The 26,801-nt window shown below is 39.0% G+C and overlaps 1 protein-coding gene across 17 annotated transcripts in view; it reads right to left on the reverse strand.

Annotated features, from left to right (window-relative positions):
• TENM2 (teneurin transmembrane protein 2) overlaps nucleotides 1-26,801 on the reverse strand; it is an 848,782-nt gene that overhangs the window by 112,951 nt on the left and 709,030 nt on the right. For all 17 annotated transcript variants that reach the window (XM_069772607.1, XM_069772606.1, XM_069772615.1 and 14 more), the window contains 3 exons: nucleotides 19,596-19,766; nucleotides 8,230-8,435; nucleotides 74-269 (listed from right to left, as the gene is read on the reverse strand). In XM_069772607.1, the coding sequence (XP_069628708.1) occupies nucleotides 74-269; nucleotides 8,230-8,435; nucleotides 19,596-19,766 (573 nt within the window). The remainder of the gene's footprint in view (nucleotides 1-73; nucleotides 270-8,229; nucleotides 8,436-19,595; nucleotides 19,767-26,801) is intronic.

Here is a 26,801-nt window from a genome sequence, read left to right on the forward strand (position 1 = left end):
AAAAGTGTTATGACTTTAAGTAAGCAAAGGTGTAAACAGAGAGGAAAAATGCTCGGCTTGTGAAGATACCTACCCAAAATAACTGTACTGAAAGAGACCACTTCTTTGTCCTTCCCATCATTGTAAAATGCCAGGTGCCACAAACCCACATCCAAGTATTGAACAAACACAGCCTCATTCTGAACAAGGGTCTGAATACTTCGACGTTCCCGTGGGGACTCCACCACACTCCATTTCTCTTTGCCATCCAAGCGTTCCATGAAATCATACTGCAGGATAAAAAAACAGGAAAAAAAAAGAAAAAAAAAAAGGGGAAAAAAAAAAAAAAGAACACAAACAAACAAAACCCCAAACAGACAGACCTGAATACAGAATGGTATTTCAGCTCAAAATCTGACACCATGTTTTCTATTCTACCTTGTCATAAAATGGTATTTTTATAAGATATGTCAATGTGAAACTAATATTTACTAGTCGACCATGGAACACGCAGAGATTTTGTGACTTATCCTTTCTTAAACAGTGACATAGAATTATGCATCTTTGCTCTGCATAGGTGATCAAAAAATGTACAAATGGTATTTCTTGACAGGCTGAGTTTTGAGAAAGAAGTTGAAATCAATGATTTGACCCATCAAATTTAAGGTTCCTACACAGCTTTCAAAGCCGGAAACCTTCAACCCATGAGAGACACACCCTTTTCTAAGCAATTGCCTACAATAAATTCTTGCTGCAAGAGGAACAGAAGTCTCAGATGTAGCTCCAGACATATAATTGAATGGAAGCCCCCAGAATGTGAAAACAAACAGGAACAGCACAAAGAGGAAATGTGTTTGTCTAATGTTAGGTAACTCAGCACCTGATAAAAATACACTGTACAAGTTTTACATCACAGAGTAAGAGTTGCTTACCTGAGTTTGTATGTGGAACAATTAGGGGCAAGTAGCATACAAAAACCAGAGGGAGCATGGAAAGGAATAACACAAATCAAGTGGCTGAAGGAATTGAACTTATATTAAGGAAAACTGAGAATTTCTGGTTGGATGGTTTCCAGTAAGGTAAAACATTACATTAATCTTTGGAAAAGGGATCAAACAGAGCAAGTGATTATTTAGAGTATAAGAGGGATGGCACCATTAATGGCATGAAACTAAAAAAAGAAAGAAAGAAATTTAAGATGAATGTCAGATAAGCTTCCCATCTATTAAGCTCAGTAATAGCCTCCCAATGGAGATGCCACTGCATCACACAATTAAACAGGACTGGAAGAAATATTGGTTAATCTACAACAGCGAATAACTCTGCATAACAAAGCAGCTGGACTAGCTGTCCTAATAGGCTTTTTTTCTGTCTTTAATGTCTGTGATTCTGGAGCTCTCAAGCTGATGCTATGCTCAGCTTACTAGCTCTCATAGTCCCTATCTAAGGGAAGCCCTTAAGAAACAACAAAAACAATACATCTAATCTTCTGATAGTTGTATAACAAGTCTCCTATGAAAACACAACTTGTTTTAGACACATTTATCTATGTAGGAGTAGATAGAGATAGATAGACATGTCTAAAGAAAGATGTATGTGTTCAATAAAATACAGTAATAGTATGTGCTTGCTTGCCCGTAGTTTCATTGCATTTCCCCTGTTATCTCCAGCACATATAGTCTGTGCTCGCGACAGCTATGAGAAAACATACACCTTCACTTGCTTTCAGTTTAAATAGCAAACTGTAATCTTGCATCCTAAACAGACTAAACATCCACAGAGGGCTGTCTTGTACACTGTATTCCACTCATTAACAGTGAGTTCTAGCAAATAATACACAATACACAACAAAATAATGAAGATTCTCGCTTCTAGTAGAAGAGACAGACCTTTTTAACACTTTAGTGCCATGCTACACATCTATCTAAAACTGAGGTATAAAAGCTGACCTTTCTATTTGAAATTTTTAAAGTTACATATGAGCAATATAGAGTCCTTGATACACTTAACCTTACAACAAAGGGGAAAGTATGGAAGTACTATTACCTGCCTGTTAAACATGTGGAACTGACATCAATATGCAGCCACAAAGGAAATCCATGGCAGGGTAGGAATTTGAGCCCAGGTCTACTAATGTTGAAAGCTATTGTCACAGTAAGTGCATTATCCACTCTTTCCTATGCTTTTAATTGTGGGAAAGAGTAGGAGAAGTGGAATAAAAAGTTTCACTGAACTGTTAATATCAGAAAGCCATCCACTTGAGCCTTTTTTCACACAGGATTTTTGCAGGAGAAGGCAAATCAGGTAAATTAGTACATTTAAGCCAATGCATGCCAGAGATTTAGAGATTCTGGCATGTCAGTAACTTTCAGAGTTTCAGAGGTGCCAAACACATATATCTATCTTTCAAATCAATGACATTTGGAAATATTGCTAAAACCTATTGTCTAACAGTCAGAGGTTAAGGACAGACTCATCACCTCCTTGGGAAATGTTATTACTCGGGCAACATCTTGGGAAAAAGAAATCTTGCTCTTCGGAACAATTGTTCACAAAGGGTCAACTAAGGAAGTAGCAATAAAAGCTGACATTTCTCACTGGCAACATGCTGTTCAGCTCTGCTTGTGCTGGCAGGTTCCTCTGCCTCCTCTCTGTTTGATGCTGATTCTACCTCATATAGTAGAGAAGGCTCAGCAGTTGGCAAGATCGAAGAGGAAGAGTATTCAGGCTGAAACTGCTTTAAGTAGTTTTACCTGCAGAATCTCTTTTCACAATGATGGGGTGTGACCTAGTGAGAGCAGGTCCCTTGACATGACTCCCCATAAGGCTATAATTTTAACTTTGGTAAAGTTAAGACTGGTATTGCCCCTCTTTAATCAAACTACGACGAAATATTCCATGCTTAGGCAAAAGCAAAATGACTAAATAATGACTGAATAACTTTATGAATGGTGAAGTACCGGTGCAGACTGATACAGAATATAACAATATATTTTTATTCCTCTCTGGATTCCTCAGGACTGAGGAAAAAAGAAGGAGGATAATGTATCTGCTGGTGGTTCCCTGGGTATACAAGTCTTAACGTGTCAGCAAGTACTATGTATATGTACCTCAAAAATCTAAAATCCCTGACTGAAGGGTCACCGAGATGGTATTGTGAATTCATAATCGGATAAGATTTCTTCACATGGTTGGCTGAATCATCATATTGCTTCTTGTGGCCCTGTTGATTTTCTGATTTACCACACTTGCATGATTAATTGCTTTTATATAATATTGTGCTGAAGATATCACTCTTGCTTTAAAGCTACTTATTGACAAATATGCACGGATTGGAAGACCCATCTAGGAAAAGAATGAAAGTACTTTCATGATCGTTAAGAAGCAACTGTGGAATTTTTAATCTGACACACACAACTGCTAAGGAAGAGACAACTGAATCACATGAATTAGGGTATGGATTTGTCAAACCAAACTAAATCTCTGAAGTAATTTGGAAGTTTCACTGAATTTATTTTTTTTTTAAATGATCCTTTCTATTTCATGGCTTCATACCAAAAGTCACACAAAAATGGCAAAAACTGCTCAGAAACAAAATGCACCAGAAATCCCAAATGACTACATCTTCAGAGTTCAATTTTGCAGGGGTAGTACTTACTATGATTAAAGCTCCATATAAGCAAGTGACTTGCCAGCCTACTCTAAACAAATTCCAAATTCACATTCTCAGTGAGTTTGTTTATTTTTACTACACAGCATACCAAAACCCTACTGCATACTTTTATTTACAAAACTAAATCTCATACTAAGTTCTTTCTGGGCAATTTGTTTTTACAATTTCTCCATTCAGTGCTTTCTACCCCCCAAAGCATTTTATTCATAGGCTAATAAGGACTTTCTTTTTCCAGTAACCATGGGGAGTCAGCAAAGCAGTTTTGGAACTTTACATATAAGGTAGTGACTACACTGCACAATGCCATCTATATAGTACAGATCGACTGAGTCCAGTTGCATACAGGAAGTGAACTAGCTGTGAAAGCATGGCAAAGCAAAGAGAGCTTGCAGGGGTCAAGACTGAAAACGCAGAAAGACTGCATAATCTTTGGTTTTTTCTTAGATTTGAAACTATTTGCATGCCTCCACAAAATCTCTAACAGTGTTTGAAATTAGGAATTGAAAAGAAAGATTTCTTAGAGCTCCTGTCTTAAAAATGGATGCACATTCAAATGGCAGGGGCGGGGGGAGGAAGGAAAAAACACATTTGGCGTTGTGGCTAGCATTCGTCTTTATGCCAAAGCCCTGTAAGACCTAAGGAGCCAAGAAAACATATGTCAGGAAAACTTGCTTGCAAAGTGCTTTAAAATTAGTTCTTCATAAAATCCAGTTGGTAATTATTCATTAAAATACACCCATGAAACATCTGATACCCACAGTGACAGCCAACCGATTTGTTTCAACATTTGAATGTGACACAACACAACCAGTACAATGCAGCACAGCATTCAGTAATAACAGCACCGTTGCCATCAGATAACTTTAGGGTGGTCAGAGCACCTAAACGCGTTTTAGCACTGGCTAAAAATCAAGGTAATGCTGAAGTTCCCCAGCTATTCAAGTTGTTTCAAATAAAGCCATTTCCTGTTCTAAATGAGAACAGTTTTCATTTTGACATGAAAAATTTGTAAGTATAAAACACTCTGCTGGAAATGAAAACAATACAACTCTATGCACTGCCTTCTCTAGGCATTACAGCAATGTTTCTGTAAGGTTACCTTATTTCATGCGTCATTTGGAATGTTCTACCAACATGTAGTAACATCATAATTGCTGTAATCTCTGTAGAGTCACTTCATGCATTATTTGACATTTACAGTTAATTTTCTATACATTATCAATTTTATTAATATGACTATCTTCTACTAATTTCCTACTGATCATTCAAGCCCGCAATGTGCCTTTTGTTATTTCTATGTAGTACTACACAGGTTGGAATAATTTTGCTTGAAAGCAATGCATTCCAGTTTGTAGTCTGCTTGCCACTCAAAACTGCATTTTTACGTCTCCTGTAAAGCTCCACTCCCTATGCACATGGCACACAAGGCTGCTTCTGGACAAGTTTACAGCTACATCAGTTTGACTGACTAAACCAGGCATTTGGAATATTTGCTAAACAGTAATACTGAGAAGGTTAAATCTCAGCAGGGCTCTCAGACAGGAACTGCATCTTGTTGTCTCAGGTTAATCATGTACCTAATTTGCTGATTATCGACTTGCTCCCACAAAGGATTTTACTTGGCTTGACATACCAGCACTGATCAGTGATGAACTGTCAAGTGTAGTTGTTCACTGCTTTACAGCTCATGTCCCTAACCTGCAGAAACAAGGATTTTAAATTTCAATTTTAAAATATCGTCTGGTGTCAACTTCAGACTCTTTTCGTTAATACAAAGCCATTCTGCTCCTTTCTGTCAGAACAAGGCTTCTTTTCACTAACTCAGGTCTGTAACAGCTTGCCTTTCTTTTTCCAAAATTATTTCTCTTGGTAGCAGCTTGGCTGATTTTTGATTGCTGGGCAAAAATGCCAAGCAATCTTTTGCTGTTGACAAGCACCAGGACCCTGCATGAATATGGGAAAGTAATTCTGCAGATTATACTGGTGGATTTCATTAACCCCAGTTATGAAAGAGGGTTCAAATTGCTTCCTCAAGACTGGAAAACAGGTTCTCTGAGGAGGAATCCGGCTCAGTAGGAAACACAGTTGATATTTCTCATTATTTAATTTAACGGAAAGGTCACACAATTTATATCCTCTCCACATAACGTGGAGAGAAAGGAGAGAAACTTTGCCTGATCATAGATGAGATGTAGATGAGATCTCTCAGATGAGAACATCATAATGAAACCTAGAACAAATACATTTCATCGCAGTGCAATAGAAATTAAAGTTCAGCTTGAATTAAAAAAAATATTTTGTACTGCCAGTTACATCCAACTGGATTTCTTGTAAAAGATACAGGCATACCTCCATCAGGTCTTAGTCAGAGAATTATAATTAACTTGTATTTATAGCTAACCTTGATGATTGCTTAGGAGCTTTCGTTGCCCTAAGTCATTTTCACTTCATGATTTATACTTTTGTTTGTTTTCCTCAACTAAATTGCTGTTTTTTTCACAGTGGAATGATAGAAGTGAGTGCCAAAATTCTGAACTAAATGAGACATACTCAATGAATTATGCCATTACCTCATTGCAACATTTAAAGATCCATAGACATAATTTCACCCTCAAGACAACATATTGAAGCATTACAGCCAAAATCAAAACATTCTTAAGAAGGGCTCCCACCCTGGAACATATTCTCTGTGCATATCTTCTGTGTTGCATGGATGTCTGGAAACGGCTGAAAATTAGTCAGTTGCCCTCTACAATTTCCCCAATTTATCTAGTCTGTATGGAACTTGATATGCTGTATGCTAACCTCTAGCTATATGTAAAACTGACCACTTGCCCTCCCCTCCTTGGGTTGTGGACTGCTGATCCTTATTTCTTACCAGTCAGATATATCCATTCAATAACTCACAGAACATTTTAAAACAGCACAGTACAGGAAGCTGATGGAGTTCGGATAGTCAGTTCTTAGAAGTAGAGGACATAAACCCATGTAAACCTTTTCTCTCCTCCCAACTCTATTTAAAATTTTTGGTTCTCAATTCAGACTACAGGCAAGAATAAACACCAAGGAACAAGAGGCAGTGCAGAATAGTTCCATAAATTTGCCTCACATTGGGAAGCAGATCCAAAATTCAGTTAACGTAGGTGTAGTTTTCTCCAGAAAATTAATTGGTTAACTGTTTATTCCATGAGTTTGTGCAGGCACATGGACACAGTTCACTTAGTATCGATATCTCCTTGCAGGCAATATGAACATATCTTCCCTATATGGCAATATCTAGCAATGCAATTACGTTAAAGCCTCTGGGCTTTTAGCTTAGATCATGCATTTTAACCATTTATGTAATTGCAGTTTGCTTTGCCAAATGAAAAAAAAAAAAAGCAGTAGCATTTTTTTTTAAAATCGGGGCAAGGCATCTAGAAATATGAAATGAGGCTTTCCCAAAAGGGATCACGGAGTTCTACATTTGATTTTTGAAATCATGTACTAAATAAAGCATTTTAAGTTTAAGTGGTAATTTCTGAATGAAGAACCGATTATTAGCAGCAAGGAAGGGGTCCCTTCCAAAAGCTGGTTGCTATTTCTGCTTCTCTTGCACTCTAAAGAATGGAGGCTCTTTCCTTTTAGTATGTGTAACGGCAAATGTATTATTTCTCATTACAGTTCTAATCTAAGTAAATGGGAATCCTTCCATTCACATTAATGAGTTTTCAATATAATAAAAAAATTTATTTCTGTAACAGAAAATATAGCTATATCTTCTCACAGCAAAGAAATTAAAACACCCACTGAACAATGTAGAAGAAAAAGATACTTAAGTTCGGACTCACTAACTTTAAAACTATGTTTACCTACAGCCCTTAGCTCTGTACTACAGGGTCACTGTAAAAATGCGGTGTTACTGAGTTTGCATCTTTGAGGCTGTTTAGAAATCAAGAAGAATTAGGTTTCCCAGCTGCAAGACTTGCCCCATGTCTGAATCAGATATTATACCCAAATACTGTCCTTGAGAAAAAAGTAGTAAAATTAAAGCTCTCAAACACATGGCCGCTGCATTATGTTCTCTAATATGGCTGGGTAGCAGCAATGCCAAAGTCTGTTGCATACCCCAGCAATGGCATTCCAACAGCCTGTGAAGATTAAAACTTCTATGAAGATAGAAAATTATACGTTAACACATCTAGCTGTGCATGCATTCCAACTGTATACAGTGCTTCGATACTGTGAGTTTGACCAACGCCACTCATCATTTTTGACTGGTATATAACTGGATAGGTTTATCCCAACTGGTGCCAAGATTTTGTCAAAGGATTTAAAACCTTGAGTGCCAAACTCCAAGTTATCTTAAAAACCTAAATGGCAAGAACATCACTGATTCTTTCTTTTATCAATGTACTATTGCTGTATGTAATAACCTAGAAATCTTAGTATCAGGGTGTTCAGTCAAATATCACAAATTAAGTAATTCCCAGGAATCGCTAAACTTGAGCTCCATAAGCTCCAACATAAATCTAGCATAGATGCTCTAAACTTTTGCATTTTGACATTTAAAGCCAACAAATACATTGATAAAGTACCTGGGCATGTGATGGTGGGAGTCCTCTTCTTATATAAACACCAAAAAGAGCATCCTTCCCTAAGGATATGTTGAACTTCAGGAACTGTGGCTGGCTGATATGGATCTGAGACCGCCAAAAAACTCCAGGGGGTACTTCCTGGGTGACCCTGCGGCCAACTTCTGTTTCTCCGCTATCTATGCTGCTATTCCTAGTGACCCATGGTCCTATAAAATAAAAACAAATATAAATCAAATGAGATAACTGCTTTTAATACAGGTATTTTTATTCATTCAAGATGAACGTCTGTGGCAATGCCACCTTATAAATCAAACTGTAACTTTCCTTTCTTATCCTGATGCAATGTGCCTGGTGTTTCAATCAGTATGTGAGAATTTGGCCCATATATTTGAAGTACAAAGACTGTGAACCTTTTTCTGGGGAACATCTGCAATCTTCTAACTCCTCCAACCCTTTACGTCTGTGATTACTCTTTACTGATCAAATACAGTAGAGAGTCAATTAAGCACATACAAATCTCCCTGTGCTCTTTTCAGTTGCATCTTGTATGTAACAAGGGTATAAAAAAATTATCAGAAAGGTGAACTGCAGAAATAACTTCAATCTAAATGAACTGATTGCAAATTGTTATTATCATTGTTTTATATAGTAAACTAGTCCAATAAACTCCAGGTCAGAGACAAGAGTGTTGACAGAAGACATGACATGCACAGAAAAGGATTTAGAGGACAGTTTCTGTACCCTGACAAGCATCTTCTCCTTCCTGAAAGAAAGTTAGTACAACTCAATGTGCTGCTTTTTAAGCCTGAAGCAGGGACTATCTGCAAGTCTTTTTCCCTTGTGCTGTGGTTAGTTAAAATCCATCATTTGATGGTTCTTCAGCATGCATTATTGAAGACAAGATACAAGACCTTTCTGGCTGAGCGCGCTGGCTTCCAGCCCATGAAATAGTCAACTTTTAAACCATGGTGGAAATCCTTTCTGTTCTCAGCTGAATGAGGCTACACGTATTTTAAACATGGAGTGTCATATGTGAAGAGTTAGCAGTGCTTTCAAGCTACAGTATGTAGCAATGTTTGATTTTGTGTTCCATATTCCCAAACAACATGGTGAGAAATCCATTTTAAAATTATTACAACAGACACTATAAAGACCAGAAAACCACAGAAAATATCTGTTAACAATCGCAGAAATGGAAAGGTATCATTAATATCACTATTAAATACACACTGGATGGCAGTGATACCCCTGATACAACCTGGTGGTATTTGTTAAAAGCTCAATGTTTACTTCATGTTTTTTTCATGGTGTGATACTATTTTCAATAAATGGCAAGTTACTTTTGAAATATATTCCAGCACTGTATGAATGTAACAGGGTGGCACAGAATGACATATAATTCCAGCAGGTAAGTACATAACAGCTTTTCTGTCTTGACTATCTTTAATTGAGAGAGCTGCAATAGCATGGTTTCAATTATAGATTCCAAATTATCTATGTTAGCAGCACTTACACTTGTACATAATGAAACAGATATTATGTTGGCAGTGTTTTGAAATGGTAAAAGAATGCTCTGAATACCAACTGCTATACAGTTTTTGGCAACTTGTTTGTTTTTTTCATTTTCTATGTTAATGGGTCTACAATAATATCACAGCACTAAGAAAAAAAAAAGCAGAAGACGCTGCAAAGAAAGGAAAAATGGCTGAGAAGGTCAAGCAATGTGCCTTCAGAGCCGCACAAGAACGCAGGTATCAACCAGATTCAAACATGTCATGTTTTGTAAAAACTATATTATTTCATTTCTAATGGATTACTGCAACAGAGGATGTCTCCAAGTTGCTACCTCAATGAAGTCAGGCACCATCTCACTAGATTTTAAATTCGTCCTTACCCACAGGGATAGGAAAACCAGGTACAGAGCACATAAAATCACCTGTTGAATGCTATACTGGAATCACTGGCAGAGCTAGGAAGTCAGTGTAAGGCTGAGGGCTCCTTCATCTCCTTTGAGTATGATATTACACTTACGTCACTTCACAGTTCCAAGTTATGGTAATAAATGGTGATTTTTTTTTTCCAACATTCTTAAAAATTGTGCTGTAAATTATTTTTTTGGAAGCAGACTCTGCATACTTAAATGAACATCAACTGCATCTAACCTGAGAACAGACTCCCTGACACACTCTAAAGAACCTTATTCTTCAGGATCAGTATATCCAGAGCCAAAGTGAAACAGTCAAAGAAAAAGCTATTTCCAGGCATTATTATTATGATAGAAGCTGTGTAAGTAATAAAGGTGCAAAGATTAATAGACCAGTGCCTCTTCCAGTATTCTCTGTCCACAGACTCCTTATACTCAATAAATTATCTGAATTACATATTTTTTCAATTTGGTTAATTTCATGTCTACAACAAAGCTGCTCCAGTCCATGGAAGCTAGTGCAAACCTTTGACATACAGAATACGAAAGTCAGCAAGTGTAATCTATTTCTGAAATCCACAAGTAAAATGGGTGGGAATCTGGAGCTTAGATCTGTTTGAAATCATTAGCCTTCCCCCATGTTGGAATCTGCTTCTCACTTAGTTCCTTTTTAAGCAAAACTTTATCTTTATACCTTTTAATACAGTATATATATAATACTTTATACTTTTTAATACAGTTCTAGAATCCAGTGGAGCAATGGTCATGTATATTCAGAGATATGGCTTGTATTAGCAGCACAAATCTAATATTCCAATAGTTAAAAAATAAGCAGTTTATAGTCACTTACCTCATGTCATAAACATATATATAAAAACGTGTATATATATATATATATATATATATCAGGGTTATTAAGTAGTGAAATGGCTACTAACACACATAAATAGCCTATGCCACAGAATAAGTTTTAGAAAAACGAATCCTTGTCAGAGCACTTTAAGAAGTGATGTGGTGTTAGAATGCCCGCATGCATACATCTGCTTTACAAATTACTGAGTCACGTGTTTTTCATTTACATCAAGTAGAGATTATATTGAATATTGCATCAGCCATTGTACCTCACTTTTATCCAATGCAGCAAGCTTACTGAGCATGCAAATGGTAAGACCACCATAGTCTCTGTTGGAGATTATGGTTTCATTAGCTATTAGAGCAGCTCCAAACCACCACCGTCAATGACTTTTGCTAATTACGTTGCTTCCAAGTCTGCTGAGTATATATTCCCTAGAATTACAATTTTGCAAATAAATTTAATTCTTATGGAGGCTCAAGTTTTAGTATTTCTTGTTGAATTTAGCCTTAGCCTCCTTTGGTTTTCCAAAATTCTCTTTTGTATTTCTATCTGGGAAAGGGCATCTTTCAGGAGTCAAGAATCCTCAAATACATCAATAAAGCTAAAAAGAGAATATTCCAGTCATCAGGACAACCAGAGTTACATTCACACTACTTCAGCATGCACCTCACAGGTAAACAAATATATTGGATGCCACACTTTCCCAACAAAAACTTATTAGAAAAAGACAATTCCTTTATATTTCTCATGAAAATTTTGAAGTTGTTAGCTTAAAAATTGGTGACAACTGCAGGTAGAACAACCAAATTTTTAATTCTCAATCAGCCTAGAGACATGATTCAGGTTCCCAATACTGAAATGATTCAGTTCAGTTTGGCATTATCTTTGGAAACATCTCCCCATCCATGCCCTTTTTTTTTGCTCTACAACATGAATGACCTGGTTTCTAGTTGTCCAAACCACTCCTTCTGGAACACTTCAGTGTCTCAGGAAAATCTACCCAGGAGGAGAACTGTGACAGCTGTAGGGGTTCGACACAGTAGAGGAATTTAAGAGCAGATTAGATGAGCAACTATCACAAGTGATCAAGATATACTTAACCTACAACAAAGAACAGATGGATGACCCCTTATTTTCAAGTCTGTATTTTTGTAGTGTGGCATGCCTCTGCTTTATATCCAGCCTGTGCCATGTCTGTGAGAAACAGCTGCTGCCTCACCTCTGGCATGCTGAAAGGGATCCTTATTTTTGCTTTTAAGAACTTAATACATGACATCCTGTTTTTATGGCTCTACATTACAATGCTGAAATAACACAATTTAGAGATGATTGAAGTTGTACTAAAATATAAGTTTTATATTTGCAAGTTTAACTAACAATTTAAAAAGTTTTAAGTCCAGCAAGCTACCAGAGCTCTAAAGATTATGCATTATTGAATCATACCCTCATAAATTCCTGCTGAGTTACTCCTGCTGGTAGGAGACACAAAACTAGCGAGAGCATCTTGGTTCTACTCCTTGCTTTGACACAGCCAGTGCACCTGAGTTGGTCATGATCTTGATGTTCTCAGATGACTACTTGTAAAACAGAAATATTAACAACGACCTCTTAAAAATTCTTACCTTGAAGATAAGTAATGCAGAGCAGTCACATAAAAATACTACAGGAGGTGTCTCAACACTGGCCTCTTCATCTTCCCTCCTCCCCAAGTTAGAAATACAGAAGTGAAATGCAAAGTAGATATGACCACTGAACCTCTTTTCTTAGTTAACAGGCTTAAGTTTATTTTTTTTAAACCTGAAAGGAGAACATCATCCTAGCTTTATATTTGCAATGCCTTTTTCTGCACTAACAGCTTCACTTATAAATTCTGTCTCTAGAGACTCTTAAAGTAAGCTTTTTTTTATAGCTCACTTCAGTCTTCATCTCCTAATGTAGAGAATGTACCTTGCCACCTGACTCACTCCCCTCCAGCTATTTTTAGAAGCTTTTCCATTTTGATGGACCACTGCAGATCACATTGAAAGAACATCAACTGTCTTTAAGTGAACTTACAGATGTGACAAAGTGACAAATCTGGGAAGAAAGACTAACCCAAACAACTCATGCTATTGTGAACAAATAAATCCCAACATCATTATCTCTGCTGTCAGTGACTGTTTTAGAGTTTCATCTGTTTATCTCATAACCCCATGGATACTTGGGTTTTTTTCCTGTGATTTCCTCTCTATAAACATCTACAAAAGAGAGTTTTAAAAGCGTACTTCTTCATCTTACCCAGGGGAGCCATTTCAGTCACTCAGTCAAACATATATTTATCAACTAAATAACACTTATTCATTTAAACTGCTGTGTTATTTACCCAGTTGAATTACTATTTTGGCATATACATTTGAAAAGACTGTTTTAGCACTCAAGTATATTTGCCTTTGAAGCTATCAAACAGGCAATACATGACAACAGCAATGTAAACTCCCCCTGCTAACTTGTCAGCAGGCCTCATCTTTGAGCTGGAGGTCGGTTTCAAGGTGGCAGCTGATAGGACATGCCCAGTCAGCCTTTAATTTAACTGATGGCAAGCAGTGTCAGCTCTGGAGGCAGATCTGTATCTACACTGAAACCAGATACACTTCAGTATTTATTATGGGCTCCTCTCCCATACTGTAGTTAAAATTAAAAAATAAAAATGAAATCTGGCGACCAGCAGTGTCACGCTACAGACATCACATTTAAATAGCAATTAACTCCAGAGCTTTGACTGTGTGCCTTTATAACGGTGATGACTGTAAATTGCATCTTGATAACACTCTTGAAAAAAAACCTAGCAGAATAACCGTTCCAACGGATCCATAATGAACTACCAAGATAATTTGGACAATTTCAAATCAAATATAAGGAATAAATATCACCAATGTTGGTTCAAGAGAATTCTCTTTCCTGTACCTCTTCTCTTCCTGTACCTCTGCATTTCTTACAAATCACTGCTGCAGACGTAGCTTTCCTTATCGTTTTATCTAACTTATTTTTCTGGTGTTGTTTGTTATATAGTTAGGGATTTTCACAGATGACTCAGAATTCCAGAGAAATTCATGGTACAGCTGTGTAAAGGAAACTATTCAATATAAAAATACACTCCACTAACTTTTTGCCAAAAAAAGAATACATGGGAATTACTATGTTTTTCAACGACAGCTTGATTTTTTCCTCAGGTAAATCTGCTACTTACATGACCAGACATTTCTTATTGTTTCAGAAAGGCAAACAAAAAAAAGTAGAAAATGTCTTTTTTATACAAATTTCTTCAGTGGAAAAATCAGTGCTATGCACTATTACCACACTGATCGCTTCCTGTATGAACTTAGGCTTCAAAATATCTCCTACTAATACCTAAGTGCCCTAGGACCCAAGTGAAAACAAGATTCTTTTTAAAATGTGTACAATAAATTGACTGCGGATGCAAAACAAATTCCCACAGCTACAATAAAGTACAAAGTCAGGAAATGAGAGTTTGTCTGGAGAAGCTGCTATGACACATCTTGAACTTCAGTTGTGCTGAAGATGCTGAGGTACTAATGAGCTCTATTTTGTAAAGTGAGGAGGAAAGAAGCTTCTGAATTTATATGAGCTTTCAGAAGTCCGGTAAAATAGCTTCTGAAACAAAATCAAAATCTCAGATTTTCTGGTCAGTATCCCATACTTCTGATGTGGTGAAAGGAAAGAAATTCTGCAAAGAGAGGATCTGCTTAAGACCACTGCTCTGGCTAAGCTGAAGTCAAACAATCTGACCCTGCAGGTGGAATTAAGAAACGTGCCTTAATACCCTGATACACCTAAAAATTTAGGCACACTTTCACATTCATATGGGCATGGCTTCACAAGGTTCATTGTTTTCAGAATCAAAAGAAATTATAACTGAAATAAAAGTAAGATCTGTTAGTCCACTGCATTTCACAAAGAACAAATATATACTAGCATGAATTTCTACATCAACATAACACTAATCTCTGATGGTATATAATACACTTCATCACCTAACTTTAAAAAGAGCAACTCATAATATCACCATCAACACAATCACAAAAATAAATTTCCTCTCCTGATCTGTTGAACTTAGTCAAATGCTTTGCTTTTGCTAAAACAGCCCTAGAGCCTGGTATATTGTCAGAAGACCACATCTGCAAGCCTTCATAGCGTCCATATTAATACTTCTGCTTGCTAACATGTTAATTAAGAACTACATTACACTAGCCACGTAACTACTTAATAAGATTAATCCACCTGGAAAATGATGGCATGTCTTGATTAAATTGAATGAGGGTAACAGAAGTGACATTTAAAATACATTGAATATTCTTACATTTTGATCATCTGTTTCAAAGCATCTGAAAGGAAATAGTAGAAACCAAAAGATTCATGTTGTTTACATTGTTAATGAGGTACGAGGTTTTAATCTTTTTACCTTTTGCAACATGACAAAGAGTTCCCTCCAGTTGTTCCTGGGTCCTTATACTCTCTGATGAGTAGGATTAGGTTTCAGCAGAACCACAGTTGGGGGTAGTACCAGTGTCTCAGACGGTCAAGTCAGGGCCTATTCTATTTGCATCTGAACCCCAGCTCATCAATACGCAAGGGTGGCAAATCTTCCCTTTTAATAATTTTGTTATTCCTTTAACCTTGCCTGTCTGCTGCGTTGCTAATAAAGTATCTTAACTATTAGAAATTAATAATTTGTGTGTGCAAACCAAAATGTGTCTTGAAGCTGTAGCATCTGGCAGAGGTCTCAACATCATTTGGAGAGAGCTGAAGACAACCTATACAGCTTCACAACGAGTGCTGAGTTTATCTTTCCATATCTATTCAGGGCAATTTTCTGCTAGATTAGTAGAAATCTGTTTTTCCCCTCTCTCATCTCAAGCAAGTAAGATGGTGTCAAATTTAACAGCAAATTTAACTTAATTTCATTATTGCCATTATATTTACAATGCTGAATTTGATAACTGGAAGCAAGCTGATTTTGATAACTGGAAACAAGTATTTTTCATGACACTTCAATACTTTACCATTTAATTAACTGTAATTGTCTTTTTGAAATCCACACACTGTGGTAGACCTAGTGAAATATCTCATGAACTGAGCATGAACCTGAATCCAGCTGGTTGGTCCAAGGAGATGCAAACCCTGGATTACGTGAGTATCAGAACACAAATTCAAATCTAACTTTTCCAGTTAGTCAGTATAGGGTAACTGAAGTGATCTTTCAGGTCCACAATCCTTGCCCATAATTATCTTTGGTGTCTTTTAAAATGTGGGTTTCTACGATCAGAGACCACAATCTCTTACTGTGTTTCTCAGCTTTATAGAATCTATAGCAAATAATCAAGATAAAAAATACTAAGTCAATTTTGAATTAGTAGAAAATCTGCTAAATTTGTAAGCACACCAAAGACAATATGTCATAAACAAAAAACTCTACACCAAAGCATTCTTTACTTGGATTTGCAGCTGGAGTTAGTTTGGATATTTCCACATAAATGGTAGTTTATTTTCGGTGTCCTCTGAAATGATTAAAGTTGACTTTTATAGTATATTCTGTCAATTAGAAAGGAAACAGCACATAGATAGTCACAGATTTTATGGAAATGTGTGTCTAGCCTACTACATAATTTTAAATGTAGAATATCTTTTTGGCATAGATTAACAGAATCCAGGCACAAAAAAATCCCATAAGGTCATCTAATTCACTTCTTTGTGAAGAAGCAATTATTCCCAAACATGCTCGCTTGCTTTTTTTTTTTCTTTTTCCCCTAATTTAGATTTATTACACCAATATTCTAACATTATCCTTATGCAACTGTAACAGACAAATGGGTTTCACTCTCAGAAAGTTTTTTTTTACTGTCATTACTACCTACCTCATGCCTGTAGCAATTCCATGGCAGTGCCAACTTTTTGGTTTTTATGTACTATGAAGGGATACTACCTTATCGTTCGTATTAAGAAAGGAATTTTTCTTTACTTTTGTCTCATAATCTAAACCCCTAGTTCAGCACAACTTCCAGAGCCTAAAGGCAACCCCAAAAAGCTATCTTGTGCTTTGTTTACAGTCAGAGCATGGTGGACTTCACTTGCAGTTTTACAGCAGCGCTGAGGATTTTTCTACCCATTGCACTTGCCTACTCTTTTCAGACATCCCCAGTATTAGCGAGATGTAGTGTGTAATTACAAAAAACCCGCAACTGTGTTATCTTAATAGTGAATTTTGTTTTCATTCAGATAGAAAAATGCAGTAATAAGGTAATTTACATCCCTCTTAAATTGCAGTTTTATTATTTCATACCAGGATTTAGTCTCTTAATAAGGAACAAGCAGATCAAATTGAAATATCTGGGTTTTTTTTTCCTTTCAAATTGCTCTACTTTAAAATGCCTTGCTTGCTGAGTAGGCACAGCTTGCGTTTAAGTGGCCGTTCTCAGTCTAGGGGTTAAAGGTTTCTTTGGGAGACCCATGTTTTGAAAAGAATGGCTTCATCCTGAGTTGTGTCAATTATAGAAAGGTCACTCTCCACAGCCAGAGCCCTGAGCCCTGAAATGGTTGTTGTGTTAAAAGCTGTCAGACGCTTTCCTAAAAACTGCTGGGATAGCAATATTAACTTGGACATAATAAAAGGAAAGGTGAGGTAGAAAAACTTTTCACTCTTCCCTGCTGTAAGAATTTGTCTTTTAGATAATCCTTGTGTTTACCCAAACCTGTCATTCATATTATTCCACTGTGGAAGATTACTTGCCTAAATATTGTTCTTCCCCCCTTTCCCCAGATTATCAACATTTCAGCAATCTTCTACAAAATGTCAGAAGAACAAGTAAACTTTTCCACCATGCTCTGAGGACAGCTAACTGCAGCAATTTAAGACACAACTAGCAGTTCCCTCTCCTTGTCTCCTCTACAGGAGGCTACCACTCCCCAAACAGCCGGCATCTCAGCCTCTTCAAATGTGCAAAGCTAATTAGAGTGGGGCTGGGATAAACTGCCAGAATTTGCACTGAAGTGCCCCAGGCAGATGAGCAGATTCCAATTCAACAATCCTGCTGCCCTATATTTGCACAGAGATGGCAACAGAAAGCTGCAGGGGAGGGAATTTGGAAACGTGTTAAACACTGCAGTTGTCTGCTAAGTGACCATAATTGCAGACCTGAGCTCTTCAGGTTCCTGCCTAAAACCGTCGGGTCTCTCACCTGTGCACAATCTGGAAGAAGTTCAGCAGTAATATAAACATTCTGCCTTGTATTTAGGGATGCACTGTTCGTCCAGTTTGACCTACAGTCAGTCAGAAATGAAAGCCAAGCCAACAAAGAGCTGTCTAAAAATCTCCAGGTTTTTGCCACCACTAGGATGTAGGATTTCATGAAAAGAAGGAAGTCAAAATTAGTCCCTCCACAGAAAACGTGAAGAAGCTGAGGTGGAGCAGCATCATTTATTGAAAACAGAAGCAAATCCATGAAATGATCGGGCACACCAAAGAACAACTCAGCTTCCTTTCCCAGCTCCATTTTACCTGATTTTTTTCCCAATACATCCAATGCAAGTATCTCGAGTTAGCATTTGTTTCTAACACTTGCTTTGGCAATCAGCAAGTTTAACATGAGCCGCAGGTCCTGAGAGCCAGACGATGCTCAGCTCTGAGCAAAACTCTTCTGTTGACCAATAGCAAGTGCTCTTACTTTTGTTTCAGTCACCCCATCCCACCTCCACAGTACGCTGTGGCCCGTGAGGTCCTTTGACTAACTGAAACGTTCTGTTCTGTCTTCTTATCATGGTTTTTGTAATAACCAGGAAAAGCCTTATTGCGATGTAGCAAAGAAAACACCTGAACCTCACCAGTAAAAAGCATTCAACTTAAATGATGAAAGTGCTTTTCATGACATGTAATTTCTCTGTCTTTTTTATATATGTATATATATAAAATTTTCTCAGTTTGAGAAAGTATTTGTTTCTGGATTTTCCCTCATTCTTCTCACTGCCCTGTCTCCACCATCCTCCGCTGAAACACCGTTTTTCTTCAGGAGAAAAAGGATCCATTTGTTGCCCGCATTGCTGGTACTAATATCGCAGGACAGATTATCCACTGCGGGCCAAATTCCGCTGTCCCCGATGTTTCCCATTAGAATTACATCTGAGAAAGAACAAACCCCGGGACGTGGTCCTGGCTGGAAGCCAGAGTTCCTGACTTCTCCCGAGCAGTACGGTGTCCTTCTCCCACTAAGTCGAGCTTTTTCTTCTTCTTCTTTGAGCTCTCTAAGCTACACCCGGCCACAGGACGCCTGGCCAGGCGAGCGCACGTTTTCCTGACAGAGCGCTTCCTCGCCAGAGCCCGAGGGGACCGCCCCTTCGCTGGCGGACCAGGTTCTAGAAACGACGCGCTTTGGCGGGACAGAGCAAGACCCGCCGTACCCGGGCAGGGACCCGGCAACCCGCCGCCAGCGGCGGAAGGCGGAGGACGCCCGGCCCGCCCCGCCCCGCCCCGCCCTTCAGCGCCGGTTCTGCCCACGCGTGACGCCCCGCGCGGAGCGGCGGCGGCCGCAGCCTCACCTCTGCCTCCAGATGGCGCCGTCGGCACGTCCTCCGCGCCCGCCGCCACCGAGCCGGAGCCGGAGCCGGAGCCGGAGCCGGAGCCGGAGCCGGCGCCCGCCCTCAGGCCGTTGTTGAAGGTGTGTCCGTCCGCCGGCTGGAGCTGCCAGTTGAGCCCCAGGAGGTGCATCGCTGCCGGAGACACAAAGTCGGGAAACGTCAATACACCGCGCACCGCCAGAAATGGGGGGGGGGGCTCCGGCTGAGGTCAGCGGAGCGGCTTTTGGAAAGAGCCCTGAAGCAACTTGGCTCGGGGGGATGTCCGCGGGCCAGGAAAAGGGGCAACAGCGGCCCCCCAAAATAAAACCCCAAAGGAAGCCCCGGTGCCTCCCATAAATCTGCCTCGCTTTTGTTCGGTTATCAGACCTGCTGAGACACAGAAGGGAAAATGCTCACAGTCCAGCGGGTCAGAACAGAGAGGCGAGCTTTTCGTTCCCACTTCGGCACCCCACACCACCTTCCCCATTCCCACGTTGCAGGGGGACACGTTCTCGGGAACAAAGCGCTGCCGCAAATACTAGCTCCGAGTTTAAATTGTGTGTGATTAGCTTGTACGTTGATTATAAAATTAGCTTTAGCCCTATGTATACTAATGACATTGTAATGCAATTATTTTGTGTTTATTACAACTTATTTAGTTCAACACATTTAACAGCCTCTGTCTTCATTTTGAAGATTAAACTTTCCTGACAAACCCAGGCCTTCGCCAACCCCCTGACCTCACAGTTTTTCCTAATCCAGCGCATGAAACTCGGCCGCCTGGGCCACGCCACAGCCACCCACGCGCGGTCCCAGCCGGGGAAGGTCTGCCTGCTACCAGAGCTTCCCGGCGGCCCCGCGGCCTCTCCGCGTGGCCGTCCCCAGGCCCCGCGGCCTCTCCGCGTGGCCGTCCCCAGGCCGGAGGCAGGCCCGCCTGGCCGTCCCCGGGCCCGCGTGGGCCGCAGGTACGGCAGAGGCCACGCCGCTGCGCCTGACAGGTAAGAGATGGAGCGGGAGAAAGGCCGCGCCGCCGCCTTCGCAAGCGCATGAGTTATAGGCACCGTGGTAGGGGCTAATTGAATAAGTCCTGTGCATAATGCATGAGACTTGACAGGTCTGAATCATTCAGCTGGTGGATTTATGTGCATCTTCACCTTGTATAAACAGAAGCTACCTGAATACATCTCCATACTTTCATCATATTATCTCTATGGCATCCTCCCAACATAGAGGAGCGGTGAGGATAGGAGAGCCCACAAAGCTGGTTTTAGTCACGTTCTTTACGCCCACCATCAGCATTCTTCCTGTTTACGGAGGATGTATGTAAACCTACGTACCACTGAGAACAGCATTTACAGTTACATACTAAAATGGTGTTTGAAAGGATTCACTGTCAGTTTAGGGGCAGAAAATACATATGATCATGGGCACCCTTATAATTGTTCACTTCTGCAGTGGCCGATCCACATAAAATTAGCAGATATTTTGCGTCCAGTTACAAGGAATTGTAGAAGAGCTGGTGTGGTCACAAATGGACCAGCGGTGGCCGCACAGCTAAGCATTCAGAGATTAAATGTTAGGGCTAGGTAAGGCAAAAGACTTATCACAGGAACTGCAATTTACAATGCTTGAGACATCACTCAGATAATCACTGAATTCAGGGAATCTATTTAGGTGTGACCAACTCATATACATATTCCTAAAACCCAAAAAAACAAAACAAAACAAAACAAAACACACCCCACACCCAGAATTCATCTATCCCAAATCCTGGAAATCTTTCAGCACACAATCTATGCAGAGTTTAACCTTCATATTTTTGACAAAAGCAGCTGCTGAGAAGTAAGACAGCTTTCATAACATCACCTTCCCCTAGACATACCTATAGACCAAGCAGATGTCTAAGAATAGTAACTAAAATCAGGAGACATTTTGTGTGAAGGGGGTAGTTGCCAGATTTTGCCTTCATCCTGAATTTGCAGAATTTTTTTTCTATTAGGAGAAAAAAATTGAAAATATACTAAAGCATCCGGTATTTAAAAAAAAATACCAAGTATGAACCTGGAAAGGAAGTTTTGCTGAGCAACTACTCAAAATTTATTTCTAGGGAATGTTCAAGAATTCCTGGAGAACATACAAAAATTTTATGTGGGATCAAATGTTTTATTCAATTACAACTTTTTTGTTTTGCCAAAAAAAACCCCATTGTAAAAGGCTTTTCAGTCTAATCTTGAGCAACTAATTTTCTTTTCAGTATGGCAACGAAACTGAAAAATTGTCCATAAAGCTCAAACAACAAACAAGTTGCTAGCTGACACAGACTCTCCCCATCGAGTGAGAGACATCATCTGTGCTGTAGTCGTGAGAGGACTGGGGAACGCCAGGTAGCAGAGCAGCTTGTGGCATGTTTGTGCTGTCAGCAATTCCCACGCAATGCGCACACACCAGGGCTCCAAAGACAGAGTTCAGCTGGACCACCCCCATAAGCAAAGAGTGCATAAAGATTAAGTGAATTTCAGAGCTCCCAAATGAAAACAAGTCATAGAGGAGAATTAGACTTTTGTGTTTTATACTCTCAGTGTGTCTATTCAAAGTTGCAATTTTTTTTTTTTTATTTTATTGCAAGCGTAACCATAAATGTAGGTCACTTGCAGAGATGAAAGTCTGCTGCTTCAAGTGTGAACCATTCCTTACAACAAAGAGATAAAGAAATCATAACTAATAGTCTGTCCAAGAGAATTATAGTTGCTAACTTATAATTACCAGGTAAATTCAGACAAGGAATTATAAAAGATCTTATTAACATGGTATTAAGAAAGACTTTGATCCATCTGCTTCCAAGTATGCCATGATTTCATTAATAACTCCATTGCTCTGTTTTAATCATAGATGCACATTAGGTAGGAGCAATTAAAGCTCCTTCCTAACGGGGCAGGGATTTGCACGTCCGCTGTAAGTCCCTTACAGAGACAGAGAAAAGATGACAATCTCCTGCACAGCTCATGTATCCATTATGTGATCTACAAACTTCCACTAAGACAGCTGAAGTCACAAACATGAGGAATGTTCACCTTCCACCAAGAATACGTCAAGAAAAGTATGTCACAGGGGCCTCAGGGGAAAGCTCTGTGTTTGCATTGCATATAGCAAACCTGACTGGCAGCCGAGCAGGGAGAACAAGGAGCCACCTATTCTCTCCTGCTTCAGAATGCTACGAGATGGCAAATTTATATGATTAACCTTTTGTTCTGTTAATCAAACAAAAATGCCTCCAGCAAAGGAATAAGTAGAAGCCCGTTTAATTAGAAATACAGGGATCCACTCAAAAGTTAAGTGCACGTGTGTCAGAAGAGAAATTTGGGCTAGTGAATTTGTGCCTGTTTCCTGTTGTTTTCTATTGTGGGTTGGGGTTTTTTTTGTTTGGTTTTTTTTTTTTGTCTTTTTTTGAAACTACAACTAAATAATCTGTGATGCTGTGGCTTTGCCTTCTTCCCCAATGACACACGTTCATCAGACATTACAGTACTGGCCACATTTTCTCCAAAGGATAGTCACCAGACAGCTGAGTTGGGATACTCAGCTAGATCCAAAGCTGATCATCAAGATAAGCACTGATTTTCCAAAACAGCCCACTTAACTGAACACATTTCCAGAGCTCCACATTTAGCTTATAGATTAACCTTCAGGGACAAGCATATCCCTGAAGATTTAAAACACAAAAAAGTGCCATTTTATCTGTTACACTTATGGTGTATTCATAAATTCTAATTCACAGAGCACTTATGTATGTTTTGTAGCTATTATTTGGGTTGGTTTGGCTTTTTTCCCCTCAATGATTAAGCATATTTTCTAAGTTCTTGTCTCTGATACCCGATTTTCAAACATTTGTCTGGTTCATTTAACACTAACATCTACTAGCTCAGGGTAGTGAATTGTGTATCTATATTCTCTAAAAATGAGAATGTAAAACCAGTAAATTTGAAGTAAAACCTTTGAGGTTTATGTAAAAAGTAATAATAAACCTCTCACTCCCACCCCAGCAACACACATACACACAGAGCAAAAGCACCTGGAAGCTAAACCTGCATGCCCACCAAGAACAAAAGCAGAGAACTAGTTCATCACTCCAGGTGGTAGAGCTGTCAAGGATCAGTCTAATACTTACATAAGATAGAGGTTGCTAGAGTGAATCACATATTATTTTAAGAAATCCCAAAAGGTATACAAATCCACAGAAATATGACAAAACTTACATGCAAAACTTTCTTGAATGTTCTCTAAGACTCAGCAGTGTCCCCACACCCCACATTCCTCTTTTGTTCAGTCTTCTCTCGTTCTGGCCATAAACCCAATGCTCACTCCATTCAGAATTTAGTCTAATGGGCAATGGTTTCCAAGCTGAGGAAGCTCTCTGTCTTCCCTTGGTGCTCTCCTGTCACTCTTCACCATGTATTTTTAAAATGAGACACCTCTGGTCTCTTCATGTGCTAGAGATCTCCCTGTAGTACAATGCGGTGTCTGCCAGTAGGCAGGGTAGAATCAGGTTTTGAACTCATCCATTTGCTCTATGATATGCCTTCTTAAAGGGAGAAATATGCAGATTAACGATCCACCATTTTCCCCATTTCTACTGCACCTTCCCAGTTGAGGTCTGGAAGATACACACTGCTTGCTTGTTAGAAAATTCACTATTCCCTAAGCAACTCAAAAAGATGGGAAGATTATAAAAGTGAACAGAATTCAGCATGTTTCCATACATTAATTTTCCAAGCTGTCATGCTTACTAAACCCTAAATTATTGTAATCCAAAATGAACCCATCAAACTATGATCTTTGTCAGGATATATCTAGTCATATGAACTGTAGTAGGCCCGCCTCTTTCCATGTCAAAAAGAAATTGGTCCACTATATCATGAACAACATTAGCAAATAAACACTAAAAGCACATTTGCTATACGTAGTCTTTTGTACTGTAGGGGAGTGGAAACACTGTATGTTTCCTTTCCATCCACTCATGAGGTGAACAATGATGTAACTCTCGTTATTCCAGTATACTTAGTCTTGAGCAACATCAGTGTGATTTCCAAGTCAGGCCTAATGATTCACAGACATGATAAAACAAAACCTACCTAATAAATCTTAGCAGCATGTAATTTCATAATATATGTATTCAAAGAACTATCTGCACATCATATGGTCTGTATACTGTTTTAATGCATGAGAATATTTGTATGAAGCAAAAGAAGCTTAGCGTTTTACACTTCTGGGTGCATATAGATGGGTAACTCATATAACTTCAAAAGAATAAACGTATCCCAAAAAATTAAAAATAATTAAACATTATTGCATGCTTACTTTGTATTGAATGTTATTCAGCTGAGACTCGTGGTTCTTTACTAGCTACTGCTTCTTGCTCTTGCAACAGAAATCCAGGAATACCAGAAATTTATCTTACTGATCTCAATTATTATTCATAAAGTAACAGTTAATTAAAAGACGAAACATAGTAGTTTCATGTTCTACTACCATTCCGTTGGAGAAATAGGTTCAAGTTCAACCCAAGTCACAAGTGAGACGAGTGTGTTAGGCCTCTTCCCCAGTGACTACTTGCCCCCATTGCAAAATGAATGCACAATTCATCACAACTGACAAGCTCTCCTCAAGAGATGCCTGAGACAGGAATAGCAGGGGTCTGAAAGTCAGAAAAGAGCAATGGAGGATCTGCATGGGAAAAACTGGCATGGTGCCTGAAAACACTACACTTGATTCTAACTGGTGCTTTCAGGCCTCTATCCGAGGAGCATGGATTATTGGGTAGCTATAACAAGAAAAGTAAGAAGCCTGCCCTAGCTCCTCTCACATCCGAAGAGGTTATAAGACAGTTCACAAACACACACACAATCAGAATTTGCTGAACTAAATCTCAGTTGAGATCCATATTATGCTAACATATCTTATGATTAACAGTAACGGAACACAGAGGACAGCTAGGCTTTTTTGGATGGGCAATTCTGCAAGTGTTATTTATGTACAAGGTATCTCATCATTGTGGACAATCAGTACAAGTCCTCTCCCACAAAATTTGGACTTGGCAACAATATGCCTGACAAAGTCAGTTTCAGCAAGTCATAGATGTTTTACAGAGGCTGACACCATCCTTTGCTCAATAATTTTGTTGGCCAGCCTTCAGCCGCATTTGCAGCAGGAGGAAAACAAGCACTGTCAGTATGTAGCTAGAATGGACTATACGACTCCTTGTATTAAACGATGGCTGAGCCAGTTGTCTCAAAGAAAGCTGCTGCATCCAAGGACCTGGACTCAGAATTATACTAAAGCCCTTTCATATTCAGTTACCAGCAGAAAGGGAGAGTGTCTCTAGGAAGTTCTAATGTGCGATTCCTCCACTTTAACATATATTAAAGTGCTTGGAGAAGCATTACCAAAAAATATGTCTTTGTTACTTAAAGAAGCAGTCCTAAAATAAACAATGGGTACAAGTAGCACCTTTCCTTGCTAGAGGAAAAAATGATGTCTCTCCCAAAATTCAGGACTAACTGCCAGAACTTTCCATTCTTCTTTGAATACCTAGTGTGACTGTGACAAGGACACCAGAGTCCTCCTGAGGGTATCCAAGAGATCTCACAAAAATTCATCACATTCCCAGGCCTTTTTCTAAAAGCAAACCAAAAGCCACATGGCTTGCTAGGTGGAAGTCTGCCATTTTTTATATATTATCTACAGGAAAGTTTAAAGTAGCATGTAAAAAAATCCAAACCTATCATATATGGTATGATAGAGTTCCAAATGGAGCTGATACTGCATTATTTAGGAAGAGGGCTGAGTGAGAACTGCATAAGGACATAACGCAACTGAGCAACTGGTCCATAAAATGGCAGACGAAATTCAAACCCAGTTAACATAAAATAACATAAGAGGAGAGGAGTAAGATTAACTCCACGTATAAAATAATGAGCTATGAGCTGACTGTTACAAAACTGAAGGGAAATGGGCTACATGATAAAGTTCCCTGCAAATTTCAAGTAAGTCAAACATTGAATCATTATGGGAAGAGCAAACCAAGCGAGGAATATTGTTATGCCACCTTCCTTCATCTCAGAAAAGACCTAGAAGAACCAGAGGTTGGAAGATCAGTAGGGAAAAGTACATATATGATTTGCCCGTTCTTAC

This window comes from Haliaeetus albicilla, chromosome 27 (genome assembly GCF_947461875.1).
Source record: "Haliaeetus albicilla chromosome 27, bHalAlb1.1, whole genome shotgun sequence".
NCBI lineage: Eukaryota > Metazoa > Chordata > Aves > Accipitriformes > Accipitridae > Haliaeetus > Haliaeetus albicilla.